We start from the raw sequence: 25,200 nt of genomic DNA, 5'->3' as shown, positions 1-25,200 counted from the left end.
CTGGCAGAGAGCTTTAATGCTGCGGCCAGATTTCTGAATGCAGGGGAAATGATTTGTAGGCTTCAAACCAGCAACCTCTGAGACCCGGGCTCTCCCATATAAAGAGATCTTCTGCCACTCATCTGGCAAATTCAGGGAGGGCTGAAGGCAGAGGAAAACACCACCTGCGCACCCACTCCATCCAGCAATTGCCCCAATCCCCTGAAGTCCCTTTTGATAGTCTCCAGGCTTCTCTCAGCAATTTCATCACTGCCACCCTGAATTCTCACTAATGGGTAATAATCGGAGGGGGGCTAACGAGGTCAGGAAGTTTCCTGGTAATGTCCTTGACCCGAGCCGCAGGTAGGCTGCAGACTTCCCTACGGGTAGGGTCGAGCTGACATATGGGGCCCTCTGTTCCCTTCAGAAGGGAGTCGCCTACAACCATTACCCTTCTTTCCTTCTTGTTGGAGGAAGTCTTGAGGCGTGGAGTCAACTTGCTGGGTCCTTGCGGCTCCCTTGACTGCCTCCAGCGGCCTCGATGCGGAAAATCGCCTGCCCGCCGCGATCCACTCTCCGCAACAGCACGCGACTGCCTTGGACTGCAAACCTCTACGGAGGGAGCAAAAGAAGGGGGCAGGGGGAAGTTCTCATTCCCTGTGAAGGAGTTACTTTGCAAGACCCCTTGTTTGCCTATGGAGTGACTGTGGGACACACCTCTGTGGTGGTTTTACTCAGGTGGGCAGCTGAGCTCCATCACAACCGCTCACTCACTCCCACTCCTCAAAGGGAAAAGGGGGAGAAAATACGATGAAAAGGGCTCAAGGGTTGAGACAAGAACAGGGAGTTCACTCAACAGCTATTGTGAAGGGCAAAACAAACTCAGAGTATGGAAATTAGTAAAATCTATTGGCTGTTACTTAGTAACAAGCCAGAGAAGTGAGAAACAAAGGAAAGAAACCAAAGCCAACTTCGTCCCACCCACCCTCTTCCACCTCCTCCCCCTGAGCGGCACGGGGGAATGGGGGCTGCGGTCAGTCTGAAGCCAGGGATAGAAGAATGGGGGCTTGCTTAATCATATTAATGATTAATGATTAAAGGATTTATCTGTGAAAGCAACACAATTGACGCTCAGGACGTATGTCTTGACACTGAGCAAGGTGTTTTCCACTTTGAAATTCATCCAAATACTAGTCAAAAGACTGTGCTTATATATTGGTCAAGGCTGTGTGTGTTTAAGAACTGCTTGTGCTTTTGCAGAAGTAGATAAGGAGAATATTACTCTCCCTAGCAAAAATCATTCTAGCTTTTGTATCTGTAACTTTGTTAGAATTGTCGGGTGTGATTTTTATATTTGGCACCAGTGGTATCCCACCAGTTGATCAAGTCTAACAATACAATATAAACAAGGTGCTGGTCATCACTGGTGAGACACAATCTTCGGGTGGTCACCAACGGCAAATGGCATTCTCAATACATTGTGTCACCCGATCATAGTCATATTGACCTTAGTTGGTATGAGTCTTGTATTGTATGTAATTATACTACTCTGGAACTGGAGAATGTTATACCGCATAGCCATGCTGACTTCTTTGTTGCACGTCCATGGTATGGCATTAAGTGATCAGTACCAAGTTGGGAATCTTTGCTGCGAGTAAAAGAATTTACTAATCTTCTAGAAAGGGGGGACTGAAGCCAGGGATAGAAGATCGGGGGCTTGCTTGATCGTATTAATGATTTCTAAATAAAACAATTGTAATTATTAAAGCCAGGAATGAAAGAAAGGGGGCTTGCTTAATTGCTTTAAAATAGATAATGCTGCGTGTCTTTGCTTACTGCTGTGCAAATTAATCGAAACAAGGAGTCTTGGGGCCCCTCACAGAAGATGTTTCCTGACAAAAATGGGGAACCTGTCTCAAAAACCAGCTGAGACCGACCTTGTGGTTTGGACAAGAGCCAAGGGGCAGCTGAGTCTGTACAAAGGCACGGGGTCAACTAGTGGTGATGAAGAGGAGTTATCGGACTTCATCCCCACGACCCCCCGACGACCACCACCAGAAGGCACTGCGCAGGTACAGATGGGAGGGGTTTATGGAAATGACTTCTTGGAGCTAATTTTAATACAAAACGGGGATAGGTTAGGCATACGCATAAGCGTATTGGGAAACTTCATGCATATGTAACTTTTTACTGCATATAACCAAAGCAAGTTGCCGCGTTAAGGTGCGCGTGCCTTTGGGGGCTATCCCGCATGTGACCGGCGCCAAGATAAACCACATACCTACTTTATAACTTATTTGTGTTGAGTTATAGTCTTCTTCCATGAACCAAGTCCCTGATGCTTTGTCTCCACCGCTCCTTCACGGTCACTCTCTGCCCCAGCTCCACGTGGGGTCCCTCCCATGAGATGCCATCCTTCCAGAACTGAGCAGGACTGCTGCCCACAGGCAGCAACTCTTCAAGAACTGCTCCCACATGGCTCCGTACCATGGGGTCCGTCCGTCAGGAGCAAACTGCTCCAGCACGAGTCCCACACGGGCGGCAGCTCCCCCCAGAACCCCTGCTCCTGCGTGGGCTCCTCTCCACGGGCTGCAGCTCCGGCCCGGGGCCTGCTCCTGCGGGGGCTCTCCATGGGCCGCAGCCTCCTCCAGGCCACATCCACCTGCTCCACCGGGGGCTCCTCCACAGGCTGCAGCGTGGAGATCTGCTCCGTGTGGGACCCATGGGCTGCAGGGGAACAGCCTGCTCCATCGGGGGCCTCTCTCCACAGGCCGCAGGGGAACTTCAGCTCTGGCACCTGCAGCACCTCCTGCCCTCCTTCTGCACTGAGCTTGGTGTCTGCAGGGCTGGTTCTCACTCCTCCCTCTCCCAGCTGATGTTGTTCCACAGTTTTGTTTGTTTGTTTGTCTTCCCTTTCTTAAATATGCTTTCACAGATGCACAAACAGCAATTTTTGGCTCATCTCTGGCCAGCATCAGGTCCCTTTGGAGCCAGCGGAATCTGGCCCTTATCTAACATGGGCATCTTCTGGACTCTTCTCACAGAGGCTACCCCTGCAGTGCCCTGCAGATAAAACCTTGCTATGTAAACCCAATACTCCTATAGGAAGAGATCTTCTGCCATTCCTCTGGCAAATTCGGGGAGGGCCCTCTGCACCCAGACGGTCTGGAGCACGGGGACACCTTCAGCCGCTGTCACCAACCCAGCGACAGCACTGTGGCAGCACAAGTGAAGAATGGCCCCGCAGGAGCTGGACGTCAGGGGGGACCTGTCCCTGGATGTGGGTACAGTGCTGCCCTGTGCCCGGGAGAGTGTGGGGGTGAGCTAGGACAGCTGCCAGATCAACCACAGCCATGCAGAAGTAATGCTGTGCCCCTGCCAGCGGCGGGAATTAGAGGGAACGGTCAAATGAGTAGGGGAGGGGAGAAGCAAAGCCCCGAGGGGAGAAGCAAAGCCCGGAAGGGAGAAGAAGACAAAGACCTGCACTACATGACATGGTTTATTAAATACCAAGGAGGGTGACAGAACTTGGAATTAAAGGCAGGCTGTTATGTGCACAGAACCGCCGCATTCATGCCGGCATGGCGGGGCCAATGACTGCTCTTGCTCACTGCCTGGAAACTGCCCGAATTACGGGGCAGAAGGCAAGTGCTCGCAGTCTACTGCCATCTTGGTAGAACTATGGCTTGTTTTCTGGACTGGGACTTCGTCTGCTCCACCTTCATCTGATCAGTAATAATGTTCAGCTGTGAAAACAGGGAAACGCACAATAAGAGGGGAATGCTTAAGGAAGGAACACGTTTTCACCTCCAACTACAAGCATTTCAGAAGTTAGTGAAGGAAATACCACAGGCTACACACAGAACATCTAAAGGGAACCTGCAAATGACTCTTGCTCATCAGTGACTCTTGCTACAAAAAGACTCTTGCTACAGGCTTGGGGGAGAGTGGCTCAAGAGCTGTGCAGAGGAAAAGGATCTGGGGGTGTTGGTCGATGCTCGCCTGAACGTGAGCCAGCAGTGTGCCCAGGTGTCCAAGAAGGCCAACGGCATCCTGGCTTGTATCAGGAAAAGTGTAGCCAGCAGCACCAGGGAGGTGATTTTTCCCCTGTACTCTGCTCTGGTGAGGCTGCACCTTGAGTACTGTGTTCAGCTTTGGGCTCCTCAGTGCAAGAAGGACATCAAGGCCCTGGAACGTGTCCAGAAAAGGGCTATAAAGCTGGAGAGACCTCAGGGGAGACCTTATTGCTGTCTACAACTACCTGAAAGGAAGGTGTGGGGAGCTGGGGGTCCACCTCTTCTCTCAGGTAACTAGTGACAGGATTGGAGGGAATGGCCTCAAGTTGCACCAGGGGAGGATAAGGTTATAAATGAGGAGACATTTCTTCTCAGAAAGAGCAGTCAGACATTGGAGCTGGTTGCCCAGGGAGGTGGTGGCGTCACCGTCCCTGGAGGTGTTCAAGGCAAGGTTGGACCTGGCGCTTAGGGACGTGGGTTAGTGAGTGACATTGGTAGTAGGGTGATGGTTGGACCAGTGATCTTGAAGGTCTCTTCCAGCCTTAATGATTCTATGATTCTATGATTCTGTACCAGTGCAGAGAACAACACTATATGGGCTGCCGCAGGGAATGTTAACTCCATCCCAGACAGACCCAGTACAACTGGGGCAGGTGCCAGCTCAACCATGGCCACAGGGAAGTAATGCAGTGCCCCTGCCAGCCAGGCACGTTCTCGATGCCTCCTGAGGAGCCCTGCCCCATCGCATGGCCCGAGATCCCCATCCACGCTGCGGAAGAACGTCAACTGAGGCACAAAGAGCTCTTAAGGCAGGAGCCAGAAAGTGCCGCAGTCACTGCTGGACTGTGGGGGGGTGTGGCCCTCCAACTTAAGAGGACACTTGTGACGCCCCTGGTGATGCCCATTGTGACACAATGTGCCACCATCGCTGAGACGCAGTGTATGTGCACCCCTGCCAGCAGGAGTGCTCAGTGCTGTTGCCTCTGCTGTGGGAGCAACAGCGCTGCCCTGGCTGGGAGCCTCGGTGCGTCCCTGCCCTGCCTGGGAGCACCAGGCCACAGCCGCTGCTCGGGGCTCGGCTCCCCTGCCCCTGCGCCTGTCCGTGTCGGACCCAAGCAGGGCCCGCAGGGCTCTGGTGGCCCCAGGTGGGCTTGTGCCCACATCCTTGCTGCAGCATGCAGAGGCTCCTGGGGCTCCTCCACCGGGGCCAGGAGCATCCGATGCCCAGCAGCACTTCCCTGTCCAGAGACAGCGATGCCCACCAGCTGCCAGAGGAGGGCCTGCACGGGCTGCACCGCGCGGCCGCCCGTGGCGACCTGGCCCGGCTGAGGCGGCACTGGTGGCTGAGGAAACGAGGCAAAAACCGTTGAGACCAGGCAAAGCGGTGAGGGGCTGGGGGGTGCGCTTAAAGGCTTGGGGTGGGATCGCTCTCCCGTGGCGTGCGAGCTTCAGCCTGGTGCCGCTGCGTACGCGGCTCTGGCACCAACCCTCCTTCTGCAGCAGGTGTCAGCAAGAGCTGAGGCGATGGAGGGCTGAGGCTGGGCGTTGTCCGGCCAGGCAGCCTCTCGCCCTGAAGTCACTGGCACTGGACATAGTCGGGAGCACATGCTCCTACCAGCCCTTGGCAAAGCCTTCAGCCCCGTGCAGAGAGACGGCTGAAGCCCAGGGCAGAGTCAGGAGCACGGCAGCAAGGGCACCGCCTCCTCTGGAACCCTGGGTCAGAGCTTATGGGTGTGACCCGTTCAGTGACAAACTGGATCTGATTGATACAGCAGTGCGCGACGGGTTAAGAAGAAGGTTACTCAGAGGCATAGAGTGGTAACCAGGCTAGAGTAAGAGAAAGTGGGAACCACTAAGGAGGAGTTGTTAGGCTTGGACGGGCCTATAGAGGGCTACGCGTGATCAAAAGGAATGCACCAACCAGAAGTCTGTAACTATGTTTGCCAGCCACGTGCAGCGCGTGGAGGGGCTCAGAAAAACTATGTAAGATCTGGCATTGGGACAATAAAGGGTCTCCATTTCTCGACTATCTTGGAGCCCGTGTCGTCATTCCCTTCAAGAGCTGATCACTGAGAGGGCTTTTCCCTCTCAGCTGGCAGAGGGGAACAATCCAGCTTTGCTTGGAATTGCTGGGGCGGCTCGAGCGCTGCTTGAAGGGTGTGCTGCCGACCGCCACTGCCCTGTCCTCTCCCTGTGGGGTTGTTTAGCAGCCGCTCGGGCATTAGCAGTTCTCTCCTGTCCTGTGGGTGATCAGCGTCAGGGCATTCACCGCCCTTCTGCCGCTCGAGTGATTGTGGAAAAACTTGGAGACTTACACTGACTTCGCACTCTTCATGGAGTTCCACAGCCTCCAAAGCTTACGTTCTGCTTGGCATTGGCAAGTGGAGACTTGTGGCCCTGCGCGTGTTCCACAGCCAGAAGTGATTTGGGGCATTGCCTGCCTGTGGAAAGCTAATTTATTTTGGTTTTAGGACACCGCTGCACCTTGCTTGTGCGAACGGCCATGCAGACGTTGTTCGATTCCTGGTGCAAGAGAAGTGCCTGCTGAACCTTTGTGACAACACTGGCAGATCGCCACTCATGATGGTATGTGGAACACGTTACTCTGCTCTAAGTGGGGCTTTATCAATTGTGCTTCCAATGACAAGTGTCTTGCCGCATTCTTCACACCGACCTGTAGAGAAACATGAAAGTTGTAATCGGCACGTAATAGGCATACACTAGCTCATCTCGGAAGACGCTCTTATCTTCCAGCACTGGGAAGCTGCTGTAGCTGTGACAGAGTGAAACACGGCACAAGTCCTTCCTTTTCTTTGTGTTGTTTGCAGGCAGTGGAGAGCCAGCATGAAGAATGCGTGGCGATTCTGCTAGAGCACCGTGCCGACCCAAACCTGGAAGGTTACAGAGGCAAGTCTGCCCTTCACCTGGCTGCCGCAGCTCCTAACACGTCTGTAGCAGAGATGTTAGTTGAGCATGGTGCACACCTTGAAGCAAAGGACTGTGTAAGTTTTGAATCTGGGCAGCACTGCTCTTTGGGAAAGGCACTTAATTCGTCTGGGTTGTTCTGACGGGGATTCTTTATCCTTTCAGGAGAGAAATACCCCGCTTCTTCTTGCCATCTCCAGCCATCATAAAGAGATGGTAAAGTTTCTTCTTCAAAAAGGAGCGAATGTGTGTGCTCGAAATTTCTTTGGAAGGTGAGGCATTGCTCCAAAGTGCATGTGGCTCTCCTTAGCATTGTCACTGGAATGAACAGGAGAAGGAGAGTCAGTGTTGTCCAAGAGACAATGGGCATCAAGTGAAACAAGAGGCCTTCCCACAGCTGCTTAGGAGAAACCCTCTCAGCATGAGGAAGGTTAATCAGGGGAGCAGGTGGCACCAGGGGTTTGAGCAGCCTCCATCCTATGAGGCTTTGAAGAGCAGAGTGGAAGAAGCCTTGAGCAACGTGCTCTGGCCTCGTGGCTGAGTCTGCTCTGGGGAGGCGGCTGGCCAGGAGCTGTCTGGAGGTGCCTTCCAGCCTCAGTCCTCCAGCACTCCCCTGTGTGTGGCTTTGCTTTCCCTGTGCTTGTAGGAATCGGGGAGGGAATTGTTTGGGGAGGAAACAGGGATTAGAATAACAACAACACAGAGCCTGCAAATGCTGCTATGTTTCATACCACCTTTTGGATGCTTTAGGACTGCTCTTACGCTTGCCGCTTCTGCTGGGGAAACGGATGTAATAGAGCTACTTCTTTCCTACGGTGCCAACATTGCTTGCGATACGGCTGTGGATTATGCTCTCCGGTCGGGACATTCTGAGTGAGTGTTTTGTACGTCACTGTTAGAGCGGCTGAGTTGTCAGAGTGTCCGTGCTGATTTGTCACCCTTTGTGATAGATGCACAAAGGCTTAACGATATCTTCAGACCTTTCTTGAAGCTGGGCTCGGTGATGTCTTCTCATAAATCACCTTCCCAAGTCAAGAGAGGATTTGGAAGTAGAGGAGAACTTCCACCCACAAGGCTTTCTTAGAAATCCCGCTTGTGTTGCTAAGCCCAGTTCCGCTCCACTGACCAGGAAAGAGGCACCTTTTCTTTCAGTGGGGATCTTACCAGTGTCCCTTTAGATAAACCCTCAAAGAGATCCCTGGTGGTGTAGCAGGTCCACCATCATGGGGAGACTGACACCGCACACAGACAGTTCTGAACTGGTTCCAAGTCAGTTGCTGTCCTAGGCAAGAGCAAGGATACTAGGCAAGGATGTTTTGGATCTGACTGCCTGTATGTTCTCTCTATCTGCATGTAGCCTTTGCAAGAAACTGGTAGAACATGCACGCTGTGAAAAGACGGGAGAAGCTTCTGCTGGCGCTGCACAAGACACAACAGTCCCCAGCAGATTCTGCTCTCCGAGGACTGAGCACTTTGCACTGGCCACACTTGCTTTGGATGGAGAAGGTAGGATCCTGAAGTGTGGAAGAGCTGATGAGGACAACTAATGTGGCCTGATGTCAGACCGCTTCCCGTATTTGGGGGCAGGGCTTGACTGGCAGGGAAAAGCAGAGTGCCAGGAATGCTCACACTGTCTCGCTTCGTCCATCCCTTGTAGGTGCCCTGCCAGCTGTAGGAGCAGAGCAGGAGGAAGAGGCTGAATTGCCCTGGGATCGCAAGGTACTTTCTGTGAAGGACCCACTGGGCTCCCATTTGGCTCGCTTACTTTGGGGCAAGTTTACCTCTGGGCTCGCTTACCTCTGTTGCTGCCTCTGCCACTTGTTTGTGACTGGGGCCCTTGAACTACTTGTGCTCCAGCCCAGCTGTTCAGTTTGCGCTGGGTTGGTGAAACTGCTGGGAGAACTGGGTCTCGCTGCAGCTGGCCTTTCAGTTAGAGTTCCAGTCTAGGGAAAGCATGTTCTACATAATGAAGCAGCAAAGATTATTCCTGCTGCTTAAAATCTTCTGAGCTTCTCAAAGGGGCTGGCCGGGAGTGGACTGTTGCTTTTCACCATACTTCACCAGTGCTCCGGTAACCTTTATGTGGCAATTCTTAACGCCAACAACGAAGAGATACCAGAGAATAGCATTGAGGGCTTGCAGCTCTGCTTTCAGCGTGCATTCCTTGGCCGCGAGCATGTTCTCAGAAGCAGCAGGGAGATTCCAGGCCATGCTTAAGCTCTGGCAGAACGAAGTCTGGCTTCTGCTTTACAACTGCTGAAATGCCATTGGAGGCAACAATAGTTCTGCAGATTCCATTCTCCACTGCCCGCCTTTTTGCGTAGGTAGAAAGCCCCTGCCCAGTCTCTCAGGCTATGTTCCAAGAAGAGAAAAAACGTTAAGCCTTCCCTCTGTTTTAAGAAACAGAAACCCTCACAAAGAGCTGCTGATAGTTGAGGCTAAGAAAGATGGAGAGAGGTCCCCAGCTGTGCCTGGTGGTGGTGCACTTCCAATCCTTTGTTTCAGTCAGAAGACTGACCTAGTTGTAGAACCTAATGAGTAAAAGCACAGCTCATATTCCCATGTTCTCACTGACTTTGTCATGCTCACGGAACCCCATTTCTTTAGGATCAAGACAGACAGCTGCAGCTTGAGCTTCCTGGTGCTCCTGAAAGTCTGTCCGTGTCAGAAGCCCCACCTGAAGCTACTGAGAGCCAGCTCAGTGACACTGAGAAAGACGTAGAGCGCTTGCAAGAGGAATTGGAGATGGTTAAAGCTAAGGTATGGAAAGGCAGCACTATAGGGATAAATCCAAGGGTGGTTGTCCTTTCTCTTCCCTTCTTCCCCCTCTCTGCTGGTGACCAACACAACGGGCCCTTTGGGGAGCTTTTCACAAGCTGGAGGGACAAAGCAGTGCGTTAGGAGGCACCTTCCAGGGGGTAGGTTTGACCAGAGCAGTTTGCGCTTTCTCAAAACTTGGGTGTGCTCTGAGACACAGAGGGTGCGGCACCACTTGGGTGTGCTCTGACAACGGTTGTAAATTTTTTTTCATGTCTCTGTGTTGGGACCAGCATTGGCAGTGTCTGTGCCAGAGTCGCAGACAAAGCAGGCTGAGTTTTGTGCCAGCGTTCAGGAAATTCTGTAGAAAATCTACAGAGCTATAGGAGAGGGGTTAGTACAAAATGCAGTGAAGTAACATGCATGGGGGTTTGAGAGTGGAAGCAGTCAATTTCCCTCCCTAAAGACTAGGCTGACCACCATGGATTGATTCTTCCTTTGGTTTTGCAGGTGGAGGCATCGGAACAAGCGTGTATTGAGTCTGAGGTCTGGGTAAAATACCTGGAGACTGTACTGGAGGATAAGAAGAGAGAAGCAGCAGCTTCTTCCCAGAAAGTGCAAGGCTTTCTGGAGCCATCCTTTGGAACTGGAGCTCTCCAAAAGCTGGAAGAACGCATGCAAGGGTAGGCAGGGTAGTAAGACAGAGGGGCGAGACGCTGCTTTCTGGGACTCTGTGAACGCAGGGGAATTGCCTCGTCACATCACAGAAAGTTAATACAGGATTTGGAAAGAAGCCTTTGCTTTAGCTTATGTTCTTGCACACTGTTCTTTCCAACTGTGTGCTCTTGTGGAGTTCCCCAATAAGGCCTGTATTTCTCTTTCAGACTCAAAGCTGGAAGTGACAGATTGGAAGCCACAATCCAGCAACAAAGCAGACTGATTGAAGCCCTTCAGAGACACCAGCAAGCCTCTGCCTCAGTAAGTCAGTGATAAACTTCCCTCTTCCCTGTGAGCTCCTGCGCCTAGCTAAGTAGTTCTGTGGGGACAAAGTAAGATGAGATTTTTCTGCCAAGCTTAGGGGAGCTGAGTTCTTGACCAGCTGTGCTGACTGTAAGCTGCTCTGAAAATCCTGCCGGTCTGTTCCCCAGCTTTCTGGTTTTGAGAGTTTTCCCATGATACTACGGCAAGTCCTACAGCACCAGGAAGTTCTTAGCACTAGAAAAAATAAGGGTTCACTGGAATGCACTGGTCTAGGTATTTTCTGCTTTAGACCAGTGGTGATATTGAAGATCGCAGGCTGCACTTGAGATATACCTCCTGCGTGAGAGGTGGTAGTCAAGTTTGCACAATGCTGCACAGCCCCGACCTGACATGCCGCGCTGTCGCTAATAAAGCAGTTCCTCTTGGCGTAAAGGAGGGGCTTTTATCTGTGGCCTCTGTGAAGCAAATGATTCTTCTTGTCTGCCTGGGGAGGAGGGAGGTGAACATGAGCCCTGTACTCTACTGAGACTGGCAGGAGGGGAAGAGCGGCAGAGAGGTGTGAGGCAGGAAAGTTGCACGCAGCATGACTTTTCGCTTCTTTTTGTGCTTCTGTAGGCTCGTAATCACCCGGAGGACTTGGTAACTGCCTTTCAGTCAGCACAGACAACCGCAGACGGGCATCCACACCAGCAGGTATGTATGGGAATGCTTTCTGTGAATGACTATTTTAGTCTTTGAATACCTGCTGGGCAGGTAGTGGGTGAAAAGACCAGGGGAGCCCTGGGAAACCCTCCTGCTTTTATGGCAGGGCACGTTCAAGGGAAGGGGAAGCCCTGCTACTCCTGCTTCCCCAGTACTGCTACCGAGTTCTGCCTAGGCTATCTGCACATACCACATGTAGATGCTGTCCCTGTGCTGGTTCTACCATGTATCGTTTCTGTTTTGAAAGCATCAGTGTCAGAGAACAGAAGAGAAGCTGGTCGAGTTGAAATGCCCAGTCGAAGTGCGCCTCGAGCAGGAAATGAAAAGCAACAGCGAACTGCGGAGAGAATGTCTCAGGTATGGCTTGTTAGCACTTTAAAGAGAGATCCCATAGAGTAGAAATCAAGCTTCATGGAGGCTGAATGTAAAAATAGGTGAGGGTAACTGTCTGTGAGCAAATTCAAGCCTCACGCTAGGTCTTACAAGGCTCTTCTGTACACGTGCCTATGGTTTTACAGAGCTGCCAAAAGAACTTCAAGTGCAGGTTGCCCTGCAATTCTCCTGGGAGGGCAGGAAGTCCCTTCTCCATTTATTCCTCCGTTCAGGTGCAAGGTGGACCCTCCAAGTGATCTGCGGCACTGGAATGCTGGTTTTTCTCAGTAACTCCTGGTCTGTCAAGCGTGTTAAAGAAGAAGCAAGCCTTCTCTATGCTGTTTATGTCTGAGAATGTGAAACAGGCTGGTAGTTCCTTCACCTCCTACCTCAATGTTTTCTTGACTAATTTGCTGCACAGGTTAAGGAGGCTTCTGAACGGAGCTCTGCAGAAACTAAGAGAATCTGAGGCCAGAGAAAGAAAGCTCATGATTAATACTGCAAGAGACATGACGAGCAGCTGCTCTGAAGGGGCCAGTGAAGCTGATAAATTAACAGCAAAGGTGAGCTCCAGATTCTGCAGGATTTTGTGGTTTCTTTTTTTGTCTGTTAATGTTCACACCTCTGTTGTTCTTTTCTATGCTTCTTCTTGTATTGTGAGACGTCTGTTCTCTCCTTCATGCTCCTTCTGTTGTCATACATAGCAGGTATTGTAGAAGGAGTCAAGTGCCCTTGTGGTGGCTCATTCTTAGTCCAAAGGCTCGTAGCATTCTCGTGGCTTCACTGCCATTAGAAGAGTTCTCTTAAATGACAGGGAATGGCATTGTGTTTAGGCAGTGTAAAATGAAGATTAAGTTTCCGGGTTTTTGTTTGTTTTTATTATTCGTTTGTGTTTGTTTTGAGGGATTTTTGTTTGTTCGTTTTCTATCTATTTATAAAAGGCAGGAACCTCCCGAGTGTATTTTTAGAAGGTATAGAAAAGGTGTATTTCTGGGGGAGAAGAGTAAGACAGCATCGCAGCTGGCCTTTGGGACTTAATGCGACATCTGCTATATCCTCCGTATCCTTGCAACCAAACATCAGCTTTGACCTAGAGAGAAAATGCGTTCCTCCAGCAGTTCTGTCAAAGTGGCCTCCTGAGGCACTGTTTCCAAAGCTTTCAGAGTAAGGGCAGGAAGAGTATTTGTTGCTCGTGCCTAGTCCGTTCTGCACTGCAGCGCTTCCCCCCACACACAATAGGCATTCTTTCTGGTGTCTGGGTAGAGGTGTGTTTGATGTCCCATGAGCAGAGGAGCATTTTGGGCAAGAGCGTCCCTAGCAAAAGAACCGAGGAAGGATGGAAACTTGGGGAATCCTGTCAGCAAAGATCTTAAAGCTGTTCTTCTCTTAAAAGACGAGCCTGCCTTTACTTTGCTTTTAATACCGAGTCAGAAGGTGACAAAGACCATCTTGACGCCCTACCCCTTTATGCATTGCTCTCCACAGCTCAATGAACTTTCGCAGCAGCTGGAGATGGAGTCTGGAAAATGCAGGCAGCTAGAAGCACAAAATTGTGACCTGCAAGAAGAGCTGTCTGCTCTGCGTGGGTCTCAGGAAAAAATGGAGAAGAGCAATGGCCAGCTGCAAGAAGAGGTGGCATGCATCAAAGCTCTTCTGAAGACTTACAAGGTGGGTCACAGGCAAAAGCAACAGCATGAGACAGAGATAAGAAAGAGCCTGACAAGGAACAAGTGCTCGGACCAGAAGTCGCAGGTGATGTTTGTATTTGGGGTCTTGCCCCTCATTCTTTCTGTGAGGCGTTGTTCTCCACAGGCACAGAAGTCCCTGTGAATTGTGTATGGAGCCTTTGGAAAAGGCTTACAAGCAGAGGACTGTCTTACAGAGACAGAAGTGTCTTAGCACTGACTCTGAAGTAAGAACAGAGTGCTGAGAACTGGTGTCCTCCAGACTAAAATGAATGGTTGACCTGTGGGAGTTTCCGGCTTCTGCCTTCACTGCTGGTGGTAGTGAGGAGGCAAGTGGCCTCCCCTGAGTGAGGCTGGGCCCTTGAAACTGGCTATGCGAAAGGTAAAGGTGAGCTCTGGATTCTGCACGCTTTTGTGATTTCTTTTTTTGTCTATTCATGTCCATACCTCTGTTGTTCTTTTCTATGGTCCTTCTTCTATTGTGAGTTGTCTGTTCTCTCCTTGATGCTCCTTCTGTTGTCATACATAGCAGGTGAACGCAGAGCAGTTGTCATTGTGGGTCAAAATGAACGTGCAGAGCAGTATCTGCAAGGGCACACTGAGGGCAGGCTGCTCTGTGGAGGAAGGACGAGCTGAGAGTCACAGCAAGGATGGCGGGCTCAGTGGCTTCACAGGCCATGGCACAGGTCCACAGCATTTTCCGGGTCTGGCAGGTGGAACTCCACCTGTCTGAAGTTGGCTTTGCCCAAGATCACTTCGAGAGCCCTGTCTTAGGAGTTAAGCCAGTGATGCTTTTGTAACTTACCGCTCACCAGCAGCTGTCTCAACCCGTCTTTCCCTAGCCATGGGCACCCTGAAGTAGAGGTCCAAGAAGTGCTTTTGAGCTGCCGTGGGTGTCTTGTTCAGGTGCATGGAACCCTTGATCTAGATTTCCCCTGGTTACTGAGAGGTGCTGCTAAGGCACACGTGTGCTTTAGAAGGTATTGTAGAAGGAGTCAAGTGCCCTTGTGGTGGCTCATTCTTAGTCCAAAGGCTCGTAGCATTCTCGTGGCTTCACTGCCATTAGAAGAGTTCTCTTAAATGACAGGGAATGGCATTGTGTTTAGGCAGTGTAAAATGAAGATTAAGTTTCTGGGTTTTTGTTTGTTTTTATTTTTTGTTTGTGTTTGTTTTGAGGGATTTTTGTTTGTTCGTTTTCTATCTATTTATAAAAGGCAGGAACCTCCCGAGTGTATTTTTAGAAGGTATAGAAAAGGTGTATTTCTGGGGGAGAAGAGTAAGACAGCATCGCAGCTGGCCTTTGGGACTTAATGCGACATCTGCTATATCCTCCGTATCCTTGCAACCAAACATCAGCTTTGACCTAGAGAGAAAATGCCTTCCTCCAGCAGTTCTGTCAAAGTGGCCTCCTGAGGCACTGTTTCCAAAGCTTTCAGAGTAAGGGCAGGAAGAGTATTTGTTGCTCGTGCCTAGTCCGTTCTGCACTGCAGCGCTTCCCCCCACACACAATAGGCATTCTTTCTGGTGTCTGGGTAGAGGTGTGTTTGATGTCCCATGAGCAGAGGAGCAGTTTGGGCAAGAGCGTCCCTAGCAAAAGAACCGAGGAAGGATGGAAACTTGGGGAATCCTGTCAGCAAAGATCTTAAAGCTGTTCTTCTCTTAAAAGACGAGCCTGCCTTTACTTTGCTTTTAATACCGAGTCAGAAGGTGACAAAGACCATCTTGACGCCCTACCCCTTTATGCATTGCTCTCCACAGCTCAATGAACTTTCGCAGCAGCTGGAGATGGAGTCTGGAAAACGCAGGCAGCTAGAAGCACAAGATTGCGACCTGCAAGAAGAGCTGTCTGCTCTGCGTGGGTCTGAGGAAAAAATGGAGAAGAGCAATGGCCAGCTGCAAGAAGAGGTGGCATGCATCAAAGCTCTTCTGAAGACTTACAAGGTGGGTCACAGGCAAAAGCAACAGCATGAGACAGAGATAAGAAAGAGCCTGACAAGGAACAAGTGCTCGGACCAGAAGTCGCAGGTGATGTTTGTATTTGGGGTCTGGCCCCTCATTCTTTCTGTGAGGCGCTGTTCTCCACAGGCACAGAAGTCCCTGTGAATTGTGTATGGAGCCTTTGGAAAAGGCTTACAAGCAGAGGACTGTCTTACAGAGACAGAAGTGTCTTAGCACTGACTCTGAAGTAAGAACAGAGTGCTGAGAACTGGTGTCCTCCAGACTAAAATGAATGGTTGACCTGTGGGAGTTTCCGGCTTCTGCCTTCACTGCTGGTGGTAGTGAGGAGGCAAGTGGCCTCCCCTGAGTGAGGCTGGGCCCTTGAAACTGGCTATGCGAAAGGTAAAGGTGAGCTCTGGATTCTGCACGCTTTTGTGATTTCTTTTTTTGTCTATTCATGTCCATACCTCTGTTGTTCTTTTCTATGGTCCTTCTTGTATTGTGAGTTGTCTGTTCTCTCCTTGATGCTCCTTCTGTTGTCATACATAGCAGGTGAACGCAGAGCAGTTGTCATTGTGGGTCAAAATGAACGTGCAGAGCAGTATCTGCAAGGGCACACTGAGGGCAGGCTGCTCTGTGGAGGAAGGACGAGCTGAGAGTCACAGCAAGGATGGCGGGCTCAGTGGCTTCACAGGCCATGGCACAGGTCCACAGCATTTTCCGGGTCTGGCAGGTGGAACTCCACCTGTCTGAAGTTGGCTTTGCCCAAGATCACTTCGAGAGCCCTGTCTTAGGAGTTGAGCCAGTGATGCTTTTGTAACTTACCGCTCACCAGCAGCTGTCTCAACCCGTCTTTCCCTAGCCATGGGCACCCTGAAGTAGAGGTCCAAGAAGTGCTTTTGAGCTGCCGTGGGTGTCTTGTTCAGGTGTATGGGACCCTTGATCTAGATTTCCCCTGGTTACTGAGAGGTGCTGCTAAGGCACACGTGTGCTTTAGAAGGTATTGTAGAAGGAGTCAAGTGCCCTTGTGGTGGCTCATTCTTAGTCCAAAGGCTCGTAGCATTCTCGTGGCTTCACTGCCATTAGAAGAGTTCTCTTAAATGACAGGGAATGGCATTGTGTTTAGGCAGTGTAAAATGAAGATTAAGTTTCCGGGTTTTTGTTTGTTTTTATTTTTTGTTTGTGTTTGTTTTGAGGGATTTTTGTTTGTTCGTTTTCTATCTATTTATAAAAGGCAGGAACCTCCCGAGTGTATTTTTAGAAGGTATAGAAAAGGTGTATTTCTGGGGGAGAAGAGTAAGACAGCATCGCAGCTGGCCTTTGGGACTTAATGGGACATCTGCTATATCCTCCGTATCCTTGCAACCAAACATCAGCTTTGACCTAGAGAGAAAATGCGTTCCTCCAGCAGTTCTGTCAAAGTGGCCTCCTGAGGCACTGTTTCCAAAGCTTTCAGAGTAAGGGCAGGAAGAGTATTTGTTGCTCGTGCCTAGTCCGTTCTGCACTGCAGCGCTTCCCCCCCCACACACAATAGGCATTCTTTCTGGTGTCTGGGTAGAGGTGTGTTTGATGTCCCATGAGCAGAGGAGCATTTTGGGCAAGAGCGTCCCTAGCAAAAGAACCGAGGAAGGATGGAAACTTGGGGAATCCTGTCAGCAAAGATCTTAAAGCTGTTCTTCTCTTAAAAGACGAGCCTGCCTTTACTTTGCTTTTAATACCGAGTCAGAAGGTGACAAAGACCATCTTGATGCCCTACCCCTTTATGCATTGCTCTCCACAGCTCAATGAACTTTCGCAGCAGCTGGAGATGGAGTCTGGAAAACGCAGGCAGCTAGAAGCACAAGATTGCGACCTGCAAGAAGAGCTGTCTGCTCTGCGTGGGTCTGAGGAAAAAATGGAGAAGAGCAATGGCCAGCTGCAAGAAGAGGTGGCATGCCTCAAAGCTCTTCTGAAGACTTACAAGGTGGGTCACAGGCAAAAGCAACAGCATGAGACAGAGATAAGAAAGAGCCTGACAAGGAACAAGTGCTCGGACCAGAAGTCGCAGGTGATGTTTGTATTTGGGGTCTGGCCCCTCATTCTTTCTGTGAGGCGCTGTTCTCCACAGGCACAGAAGTCCCTGTGAATTGTGTATGGAGCCTTTGGAAAAGGCTTACAAGCAGAGGACTGTCTTACAGAGACAGAAGTGTCTTAGCACTGACTCTGAAGTAAGAACAGAGTGCTGAGAACTGGTGTCCTCCAGACTAAAATGAATGGTTGACCTGTGGGAGTTTCCGGCTTCTGCCTTCACTGCTGGTGGTAGTGAGGAGGCAAGTGGCCTCCCCTGAGTGAGGCTGGGCCCTTGAAACTGGCTATGCGAAAGGTAAAGGTGAGCTCTGGATTCTGCACGCTTTTGTGATTTCTTTTTTTGTCTATTCATGTCCATACCTCTGTTGTTCTTTTCTATGGTCCTTCTTGTATTGTGAGTTGTCTGTTCTCTCCTTGATGCTCCTTCTGTTGTCATACATAGCAGGTGAACGCAGAGCAGTTGTCATTGTGGGTCAAAATGAACGTGCAGAGCAGTATCTGCAAGGGCACACTGAGGGCAGGCTGCTCTGTGGAGGAAGGACGAGCTGAGAGTCACAGCAAGGATGGCGGGCTCAGTGGCTTCACAGGCCATGGCACAGGTCCACAGCATTTTCCGGGTCTGGCAGGTGGAACTCCACCTGTCTGAAGTTGGCTTTGCCCAAGATCACTTCCAGAGCCCTGTCTTAGGAGTTGAGCCAGTGATGCTTTTGTAACTTACCGCTCACCAGCAGCTGTCTCAACCCGTCTTTCCCTAGCCATGGGCACCCTGAAGTAGAGGTCCAAGAAGTGCTTTTGAGCTGCCGTGGGTGTCTTGTTCAGGTGCATGGGACCCTTGATCTACATTTCCCCTGGTTACTGAGAGGTGCTGCTAAGGCACACGTGTGCTTTAGAAGGTATTGTAGAAGGAGTCAAGTGCCCTTGTGGTGGCTCATTCTTAGTCCAAAGGCTCGTAGCATTCTCGTGGCTTCACTGCCATTAGAAGAGTTCTCTTAAATGACAGGGAATGGCATTGTGTTTAGGCAGTGTAAAATGAAGATTAAGTTTCCGGGTTTTTGTTTGTTTTTATTTTTTGTTTGTGTTTGTTTTGAGGGATTTTTGTTTGTTCGTTTTCTATCTATTTATAAAAGGCAGGAACCTCCCGAGTGTATTTTTAGAAGGTGTAGAAAAGGTGTATTTCTGGGGGAGAAGACTAAGACAGCATCGCAGCTGGCCTTTGGGACTTAATGGGACATCTGCTATATCCTCCGTATCCTTGCAACCAAACATCAGCTTTGACCTAGAGAGAAAATGCCTTCCTCCAGCAGTTCTGTCAAAGTGGCCTCCTGAGGCACTGTTTCCAAAGCTTTCAGAGTAAGGGCAGGAAGAGTATTTGCTGCTCGTGCCTAGTCCGTTCTGCACTGCAGCGCTTCCCCCCACACACAATAGGCATTCTTTCTGGTGTCTGGGTAGAGGTGTGTTTGATGTCCCATGAGCAGAGGAGCATTTTGGGCAAGAGCGTCCCTAGCAAAAGAACCGAGGAAGGATGGAAACTTGGGGAATCCTGTCAGCAAAGATCTTAAAGCTGTTCTTCTCTTAAAAGACGAGCCTGCCTTTACTTTGCTTTTAATACCGAGTCAGAAGGTGACAAAGACCATCTTGACGCCCTACCCCTTTATGCATTGCTCTCCACAGCTCAATGAACTTTCGCAGCAGCTGGAGATGGAGTCTGGAAAATGCAGGCAGCTAGAAGCACAAAATTGCGACCTGCAAGAAGAGCTGTCTGCTCTGCGTGGGTCTCAGGAAAAAATGGAGAAGAGCAATGGCCAGCTGCAAGAAGAGGTGGCATGCATCAAAGCTCTTCTGAAGACTTACAAGGTGGGTCACAGGCAAAAGCAACAGCATGAGACAGAGATAAGAAAGAGCCTGACAAGGAACAAGTGCTCGGACCAGAAGTCGCAGGTGATGTTTGTATTTGGGGTCTTGCCCCTCATTCTTTCTGTGAGGCGTTGTTCTCCACAGGCACAGAAGTCCCTGTGAATTGTGTATGGAGCCTTTGGAAAAGGCTTACTTTCTCCTCCAGACTAAAATGAATGGTTGACCTGTGGGAGTTTCCAGCTTCTGCCTTCACTGCTGGTGGTAGTGAGGAGGCAAGTGGCCTCCCCTTAGTGAGGCTGGGCCCTTGAAACTGGGTATGTGTGACTGATGGGGGGATGGTTCTCTTCTTCTTTGTGGTGATGGAAATTTCATTATCTGCTTCAGACACAGGCAGCCTCTCCAGACGTGCAAGAACTGACAAGATCCCCTCCTTGCACTTCGCTGGGAAAGAGCCCAAAGCACAGAAGCAGAGATGCTGACTCTGAAGAGGAGGATGTTAGGGAAAAGACACCACAAGATCATACTTTTGCATATGAGTCCATGCAGGAAAGACTGGAAAATTACAGGTACTACTATCTGGAGGAAGTAAACCTCAGAAGATGCCTACAAAAGGACCTCAAAAGGTATGTCTGGACGTTTTTTGGAGTGAGAGCAAGATGCTGCTTTTTCCCTGTACGTTTTCTTCCTAACATCCCTTTTTTTTGTCTGGTCAGCATTATGTCAGTAAATATGCATAAAAAGGCATATTGATAAAAGACTCCTCTGCAAACCTTCCTCTTTTTTAGAACTGCCTTCATAATGCTTCAGTGTTCCCGCAGTGCCATCACTGGTCGTGGCATTACAAAAGCATTTTTGAAGTTGGCATCGTCTTAACATGTGGTCTTCTGGCCACTCTGATAATGTGTTCCTCATTGTAACGTTCTCTGCGATATAAGGCAGAGAAGCGAAATTGCCTGTCCTATTGTCCTGTCTGCAAACATGAATGCTTGAATAATATGGGCCTTCTAGAGAGCAGAATCTCTGAATCTGCTGATTCAATCTCTCTGAATTTTTCAGAACTCGTCAGAAACTAGCTGAAGTCAAAGCTCAGCTCCACCAGAAGCACCACTGAAGCCTGCGTGGCTAAGGTCAGCATTCATAAATGTTATTCTCAACCCCTCTTAAAGCATATCTGTGAGCAAGCTTACGCTTCTGAGCCTCAAGTTAGAATCCCTTTGTGGTTCCAAAACACACCTTCTTTATGCTAAAACAACTGCTAAGCATCAGAAGAGTACACAACTGTATGGGGGCGGGCTGAAGACCTCTGGTCATTGCGGGGTGTGCAAAATACAGAGTGCCCTTCTTCTTCTGCAAAGCCGTAAGGGAAAGAGTGAAGGGAAAGAAAGGGAGAATAGACAAAATAACCGTACAAATGGTAATAGGAGAACAGGCACCAGACAAAGACATGCCGCACTGAAGGCTGCGTTAGGGCCTGGTTGCAGCAAGAAGATGTTTGCCTTTTCAAAGGCAGATCCTTTTCAACGTTTTCAAGGTGAATGCGGAAGCTGTATTTTAGGAGTAGTGTTCCAAAGAATGCCCAGTTTGAATGCTTAGAGAGTAGGAACACTTGAGGATGAAGAGGGCTGCAGAGGACTAGAGTCTAACACTGATGAGCAAGAGTCATTTGCAGGTTCCCTCACAACGTTCTGTGTGTAGCCTGTGGTATTTCCTTCACTAACTTCTGGAATACTGGTAATTGGAGGTGAAAAGGTGTTCCTGCCTTGTGCATTTTCTTCTTATTGTGTGTTTCCCTGTTTTCACAGCTGGATATCATTACTGATCAGATGAAGGCGGAGCAGACAAAGTCCCAGTCCAGAAAACAAGCCATAGTTCTACCAAGATGGAAGATGACTGCCAACACTTGCCTTCTGCCCCGTAATTCGGGCAGTTTCCAGGCCGTGAGCAAAAGCAGCCATTGCCCCCACCACGCTGGCAAGAACGCAGCGGTTCTGTGCAGATAACAGCCTGCCTTTAATTCCAAGTTCTGTCGCCCGCCTTGGCATTTAATAAACCATGTCACGTAGTGTGGGTCTTTGTCTGTTCCCTTCTCCCTTACGGACTTTGCTTCTCCTCTCCCATGCCCATGTGACTGTTCCCTCTGATTCCTTCTGCTCGTCTCTCTTACTGACCAGGAGCATCCTGTGAACATCAAATGTATTTTTTCCGTTGTGGGAAGCAGACCAACCCTCTTGCAGATGTGTCCTGTGAGTTACACAGTACCAAGGGAAACTCCTGGGTGAACTAGGGACAAGGGCTTGGGATGGAAAAAGGGAGAATACACAAAGACAGAGGTGTCATTTGCCTCTTGTGGCTGGAAATGGTTCCCTTGCAAAAGGGATAGCCCACGACAAGCGGGGGACCTCAACCACACTGTCCATGAGGCTGGCAGAGAGCTTTAATGCTGCGGCCAGATTTCTGAATGCAGGGGAAATGATTTGTAGGCTTCAAACCAGCATCCTCTGAGCAAGGTGTTCTCCTGGGAAGAAGACCCGGGCTCCCCCATATAAAGAGATCTTCTGCCACTCATCTGGCAAATTCAGGGAGGGCTGAAGGCAGAGGAAAACACCACCTGCGCACCCACTCCATCCAGCAATTGCCCCAATCCCCTGAAGTCCCTTTTAATAGTCTCCAGGCTTCTCTCAGCAATTTCATCACTGCCACCCTGAATTCCCACTAATGGGTAATAATCGGAGGGGGGCTAACGAGGTCAGGAAGTTTCCTGGTAATGTCCTTGACCCGAGCCCCAGGTAGGCTGCAGACTTCCCTACGGGTAGGGTCGAGCTGACATATGGGGCCCTCTGTTCCCTTCAGAAGGGAGTCGCCTACAACCATTACCCTTCTTTCCTTCTTGTTGGAGGAAGTCTTGAGGCGTGGAGTCAACTTGCTGGGTCCTTGCGGCTCCCTTGACTGCCTCCAGCGGCCTCGATGCGGAAAATCGCCTGCCCGCCGCGATCCACTCTCCGCAACAGCACGCGACTGCCTTGGACTGCAAACCTCTACGGAGGGAGCAAAAGAAGGGGGCAGGGGGAAGTTCTCATTCCCTGTGAAGGAGTTACTTCGCAAGACCCCTTGTTTGCCTGTGGAGTGACTGTGGGACACACCTCTGTGGTGGTTTTACTCAGGTGGGCAGCTGAGCTCCATCACAACCGCTCACTCACTCCCACTCCTCAAAGGGAAAAGGGGGAGAAAATACGATGAAAAGGGCTCAAGGGTTGAGACAAGAACAGGGAGTTCACTCAACAGCTATTGTGAAGGGCAAAACAAACTCAGAGTATGGAAATTAGTAAAATCTATTGGCTGTTACTTAGTAACAAGCCAGAGAAGTGAGAAACAAAGGAAAGAAACCAAAGCCAACTTCGTCCCACCCACCCTCTTCCACCTCCTCCCCCTGAGCGGCACGGGGGAATGGGGGCTGCGGTCAGTCTGAAGCCAGGGATAGAAGAATGGGGGCTTGCTTAATCATGTTAATGATTAATGATTAAAGGATTTATCTGTGAAAGCAACACAATTGACGCTCAGGACGTATGTCTTGACACTGAGCAAGGTGTTTTCCACTTTGAAATTCATCCAAATACTAGTCAAAAGACTGTGCTTATATATTGGTCAAGGCTGTGTGTGTTTAAGAACTGCTTGTGCTTTTGCAGAAGTAGATAAGGAGAATATTACTCTCCCTAGCAAAAATCATTCTAACTTTTGTATCTGTAACTTTGTTAGAATTGTCGGGTGTGATTTTTATATTTGGCACCAGTGGTATCCCACCAGTTGATCAAGTCTAACAATACAATATAAACAAGGTGCTGGTCATCACTGGTGGGACACAATCTTCGGGTGGTCACCAACGGCAAATGGCATTCTCAATACATTGTGTCACCCGATCGTAGTCATATTGACCTTAGTTGGTATGAGTCTTGTATTGTATGTAATTATACTACTCTGGAACTGGAGAATGTTATACCGCATAGCCATGCTGACTTCTTTGTTGCACGTCCATGGTATGGCATTAAGTGATCAGTACCAAGTTGGGAATCTTTGCTGCGAGTAAAAGAATTTACTAATCTTCTAGAAAGGGGGGACTGAAGCCAGGGATAGAAGATCGGGGGCTTGCTTGATCGTATTAATGATTTGTAAATAAAACAATTGTAATTATTAAAGCCAGGAATGAAAGAAAGGGGGCTTGCTTAATCGCTTTAAAATAGATATTGCTGCGTGTCTTTGCTTACTGCTGTGCAAATTAATCGAAACAAGGAGTCTTGGGGCCCCTCACAGAAGATGTTTCCTGACAAAAATGGGGAACCTGTCTCAAAAACCAGCTGAGACCGACCTTGTGGTTTGGAGAAGAGCCAAGGGGCAGCTGAGTCTGTACAAAGGCACGGGGTCAACTAGTGGTGATGAAGAGGAGTTATCGGACTTCATTCCCACGACCCCCCGACGACCACCACCAGAAGGCACTGCGCAGGCGCAGATGGGAGGAGTTTATGGAAATGACTTCTTGGAGCTAATTTTAATACAAAGCGGGGATAGGTTAGGCATACGCATAAGCGTATTGGGAAACTTCATGCATATGTAACTTTTTACTGCATATAACCAAAGCAAGTTGCCGCGTTAAGGTGCGCGTGCCTTTGGGGGCTATCCTGCATGTGACCGGCGCCAAAATAAACCACATGCCTACTTTATAACTTATTTGTGTTGAGTTATAGTCTTCTTCCATGAACCAAGTCCCTGATGCTTTGTCTCCACCGCTCCTTCACGGTCACTCTCTGCCCCAGCTCCACGTGGGGTCCCTCCCATGAGATGCCATCCTTCCAGAACTGAGCAGGACTGCTGCCCACAGGCAGCAACTCTTCAAGAACTGCTCCCACATGGCTCCGTACCATGGGGTCCGTCCGTCAGGAGCAAACTGCTCCAGCATGGGTCCCCCACGGGCGGCAGCTCCCCCCAGAACCCCTGCTCCTGCGTGGGCTCCTCTCCACGGGCTGCAGCTCCGGCCCGGGGCCTGCTCCTGCGGGGGCTCTCCATGGGCCGCAGCCTCTTCCAGGCCACATCCACCTGCTCCACCGGGGGCTCCTCCACGGGCTGCAGCGTGGAGATCTGCTCCATGTGGGACCCATGGGCTGCAGGGGAACAGCCTGCTCCATCGGGGGCCTCTCCATAGGCCACAGGGGAACTTCAGCTCTGGCACCTGCAGCACCTCCTGCCCTCCTTGTCCACTGAGCTTGGTGTCTGTAGGGCTGGTTCTCACTCCTCCCTCTCCCAGCTGATGTTGTTCCACAGTTTTGTTTGTTTGTTTGTCTTCCCTTTCTTAAATATGCTTTCACAGATGCACAAACAGCAATTTTTGGCTCATCTCTGGCCAGCATCAGGTCCCTTTGGAGCCAACAGAATCTGGCCCTTATCTAACATGGGCATCTTCTGGACTCTTCTCACAGAGGCTACCCCTGCAGCGCCCTGCAAATAAAACCTTGCTATGTAAACCCAATACTCCTATAGGAAGAGATCTTCTGCCATTCCTCTGGCAAATTCGGGGAGGGCCCTCTGCACCCAGACGGTCTGGAGCACGGGGACACCTTCAGCCGCTGTCACCAACCCAGCGACAGCACTGTGGCAGCACAAGTGAAGAATGGCCCCGCAGGAGCTGGATGTCAGGGGGGACCTGTCCGCCGCCGGGAGGCGGCGGCTGCCCCTTCCTCTTCCTCCCGAAGCCGAAAATCTTCTTCATGCCGAGGTGGGGGGGCGGCAGTTAGGGACAGGCAACCGGCGGCGCTTCCCCCGGCTCCGCGCCCTGCCCGCCCGCCGCGGGGCGGCTCTCCGCATGCGCAGCCCGGCCGCGGCCGCCTCCACTTTGTGATAGCGCCGCGGGGGCTCCGCTCAACGGCTGCTGCGGCAGC

The 25,200-nt window shown here is 50.4% G+C and overlaps 2 protein-coding genes across 3 annotated transcripts in view; one reads left to right on the top strand and one right to left on the bottom strand.

Moving 5' to 3' along the window:
• Window positions 1-584: 584 nt before the first annotated feature.
• LOC308194693 (uncharacterized protein) lies at window positions 585-21,338 on the top strand. Of its 2 annotated transcripts, XM_080590905.1 has the most exons (17): window positions 585-4,285; window positions 6,467-6,581; window positions 6,824-6,997; window positions 7,086-7,192; window positions 7,671-7,793; window positions 8,278-8,426; window positions 8,578-8,639; window positions 9,528-9,680; window positions 10,188-10,360; window positions 10,562-10,655; window positions 11,274-11,351; window positions 11,608-11,717; window positions 12,154-12,295; window positions 19,094-19,276; window positions 19,661-19,899; window positions 20,333-20,403; window positions 21,079-21,338. In XM_080590905.1, exons 2-16 carry the CDS (start codon window positions 6,576-6,578, stop codon window positions 20,385-20,387), a joined length of 1,848 nt encoding a protein of 615 aa, XP_080447031.1. In that variant the 5' UTR covers window positions 585-4,285; window positions 6,467-6,575; the 3' UTR covers window positions 20,388-20,403; window positions 21,079-21,338. The 2 variants fall into 2 exon arrangements, with proteins under 2 accessions (XP_080447031.1, XP_080447032.1); XM_080590906.1 differs by lacking the exons at window positions 585-4,285; window positions 19,094-19,276; window positions 19,661-19,899; window positions 20,333-20,403; window positions 21,079-21,338 and adding an exon at window positions 13,218-13,881 and having other exon boundaries at window positions 6,473-6,581.
• The window catches only part of LOC308194756 (uncharacterized protein), a 69,918-nt gene continuing 51,853 nt past the window's right edge, over window positions 7,136-25,200 (bottom strand). Inside the window, exon 6 of the mRNA XM_080591041.1 lies at window positions 7,136-7,238. Within this exon, the coding sequence (XP_080447167.1) occupies window positions 7,151-7,238 (88 nt within the window). The 3' untranslated portion in view covers window positions 7,136-7,150. The remainder of the gene's footprint in view (window positions 7,239-25,200) is intronic.

Source organism: Anser brachyrhynchus, assembly GCF_964034855.1.
Source record: "Anser brachyrhynchus genome assembly, chromosome: 1".
Lineage (NCBI taxonomy): Eukaryota > Metazoa > Chordata > Aves > Anseriformes > Anatidae > Anser > Anser brachyrhynchus.
The sequence above is the reverse complement of the archived record's forward strand: the minus strand, read 5'-3'. Positions and strand labels throughout refer to the sequence as shown.

What these genes read in the sequence shown, in the direction of transcription:
- LOC308194693 (XM_080590905.1), top strand. An exon ending in ACGGGCATCCACACCAGCAG is followed by an intron (nt 11,352 to 11,607) that starts GTATGTATGGGA and finishes CTGTTTTGAAAG; the next exon opens with CATCAGTGTCAGAGAACAGA. An exon ending in CTACAAAAGGACCTCAAAAG is followed by an intron (nt 19,900 to 20,332) that starts GTATGTCTGGAC and finishes TGAATTTTTCAG; the next exon opens with AACTCGTCAGAAACTAGCTG.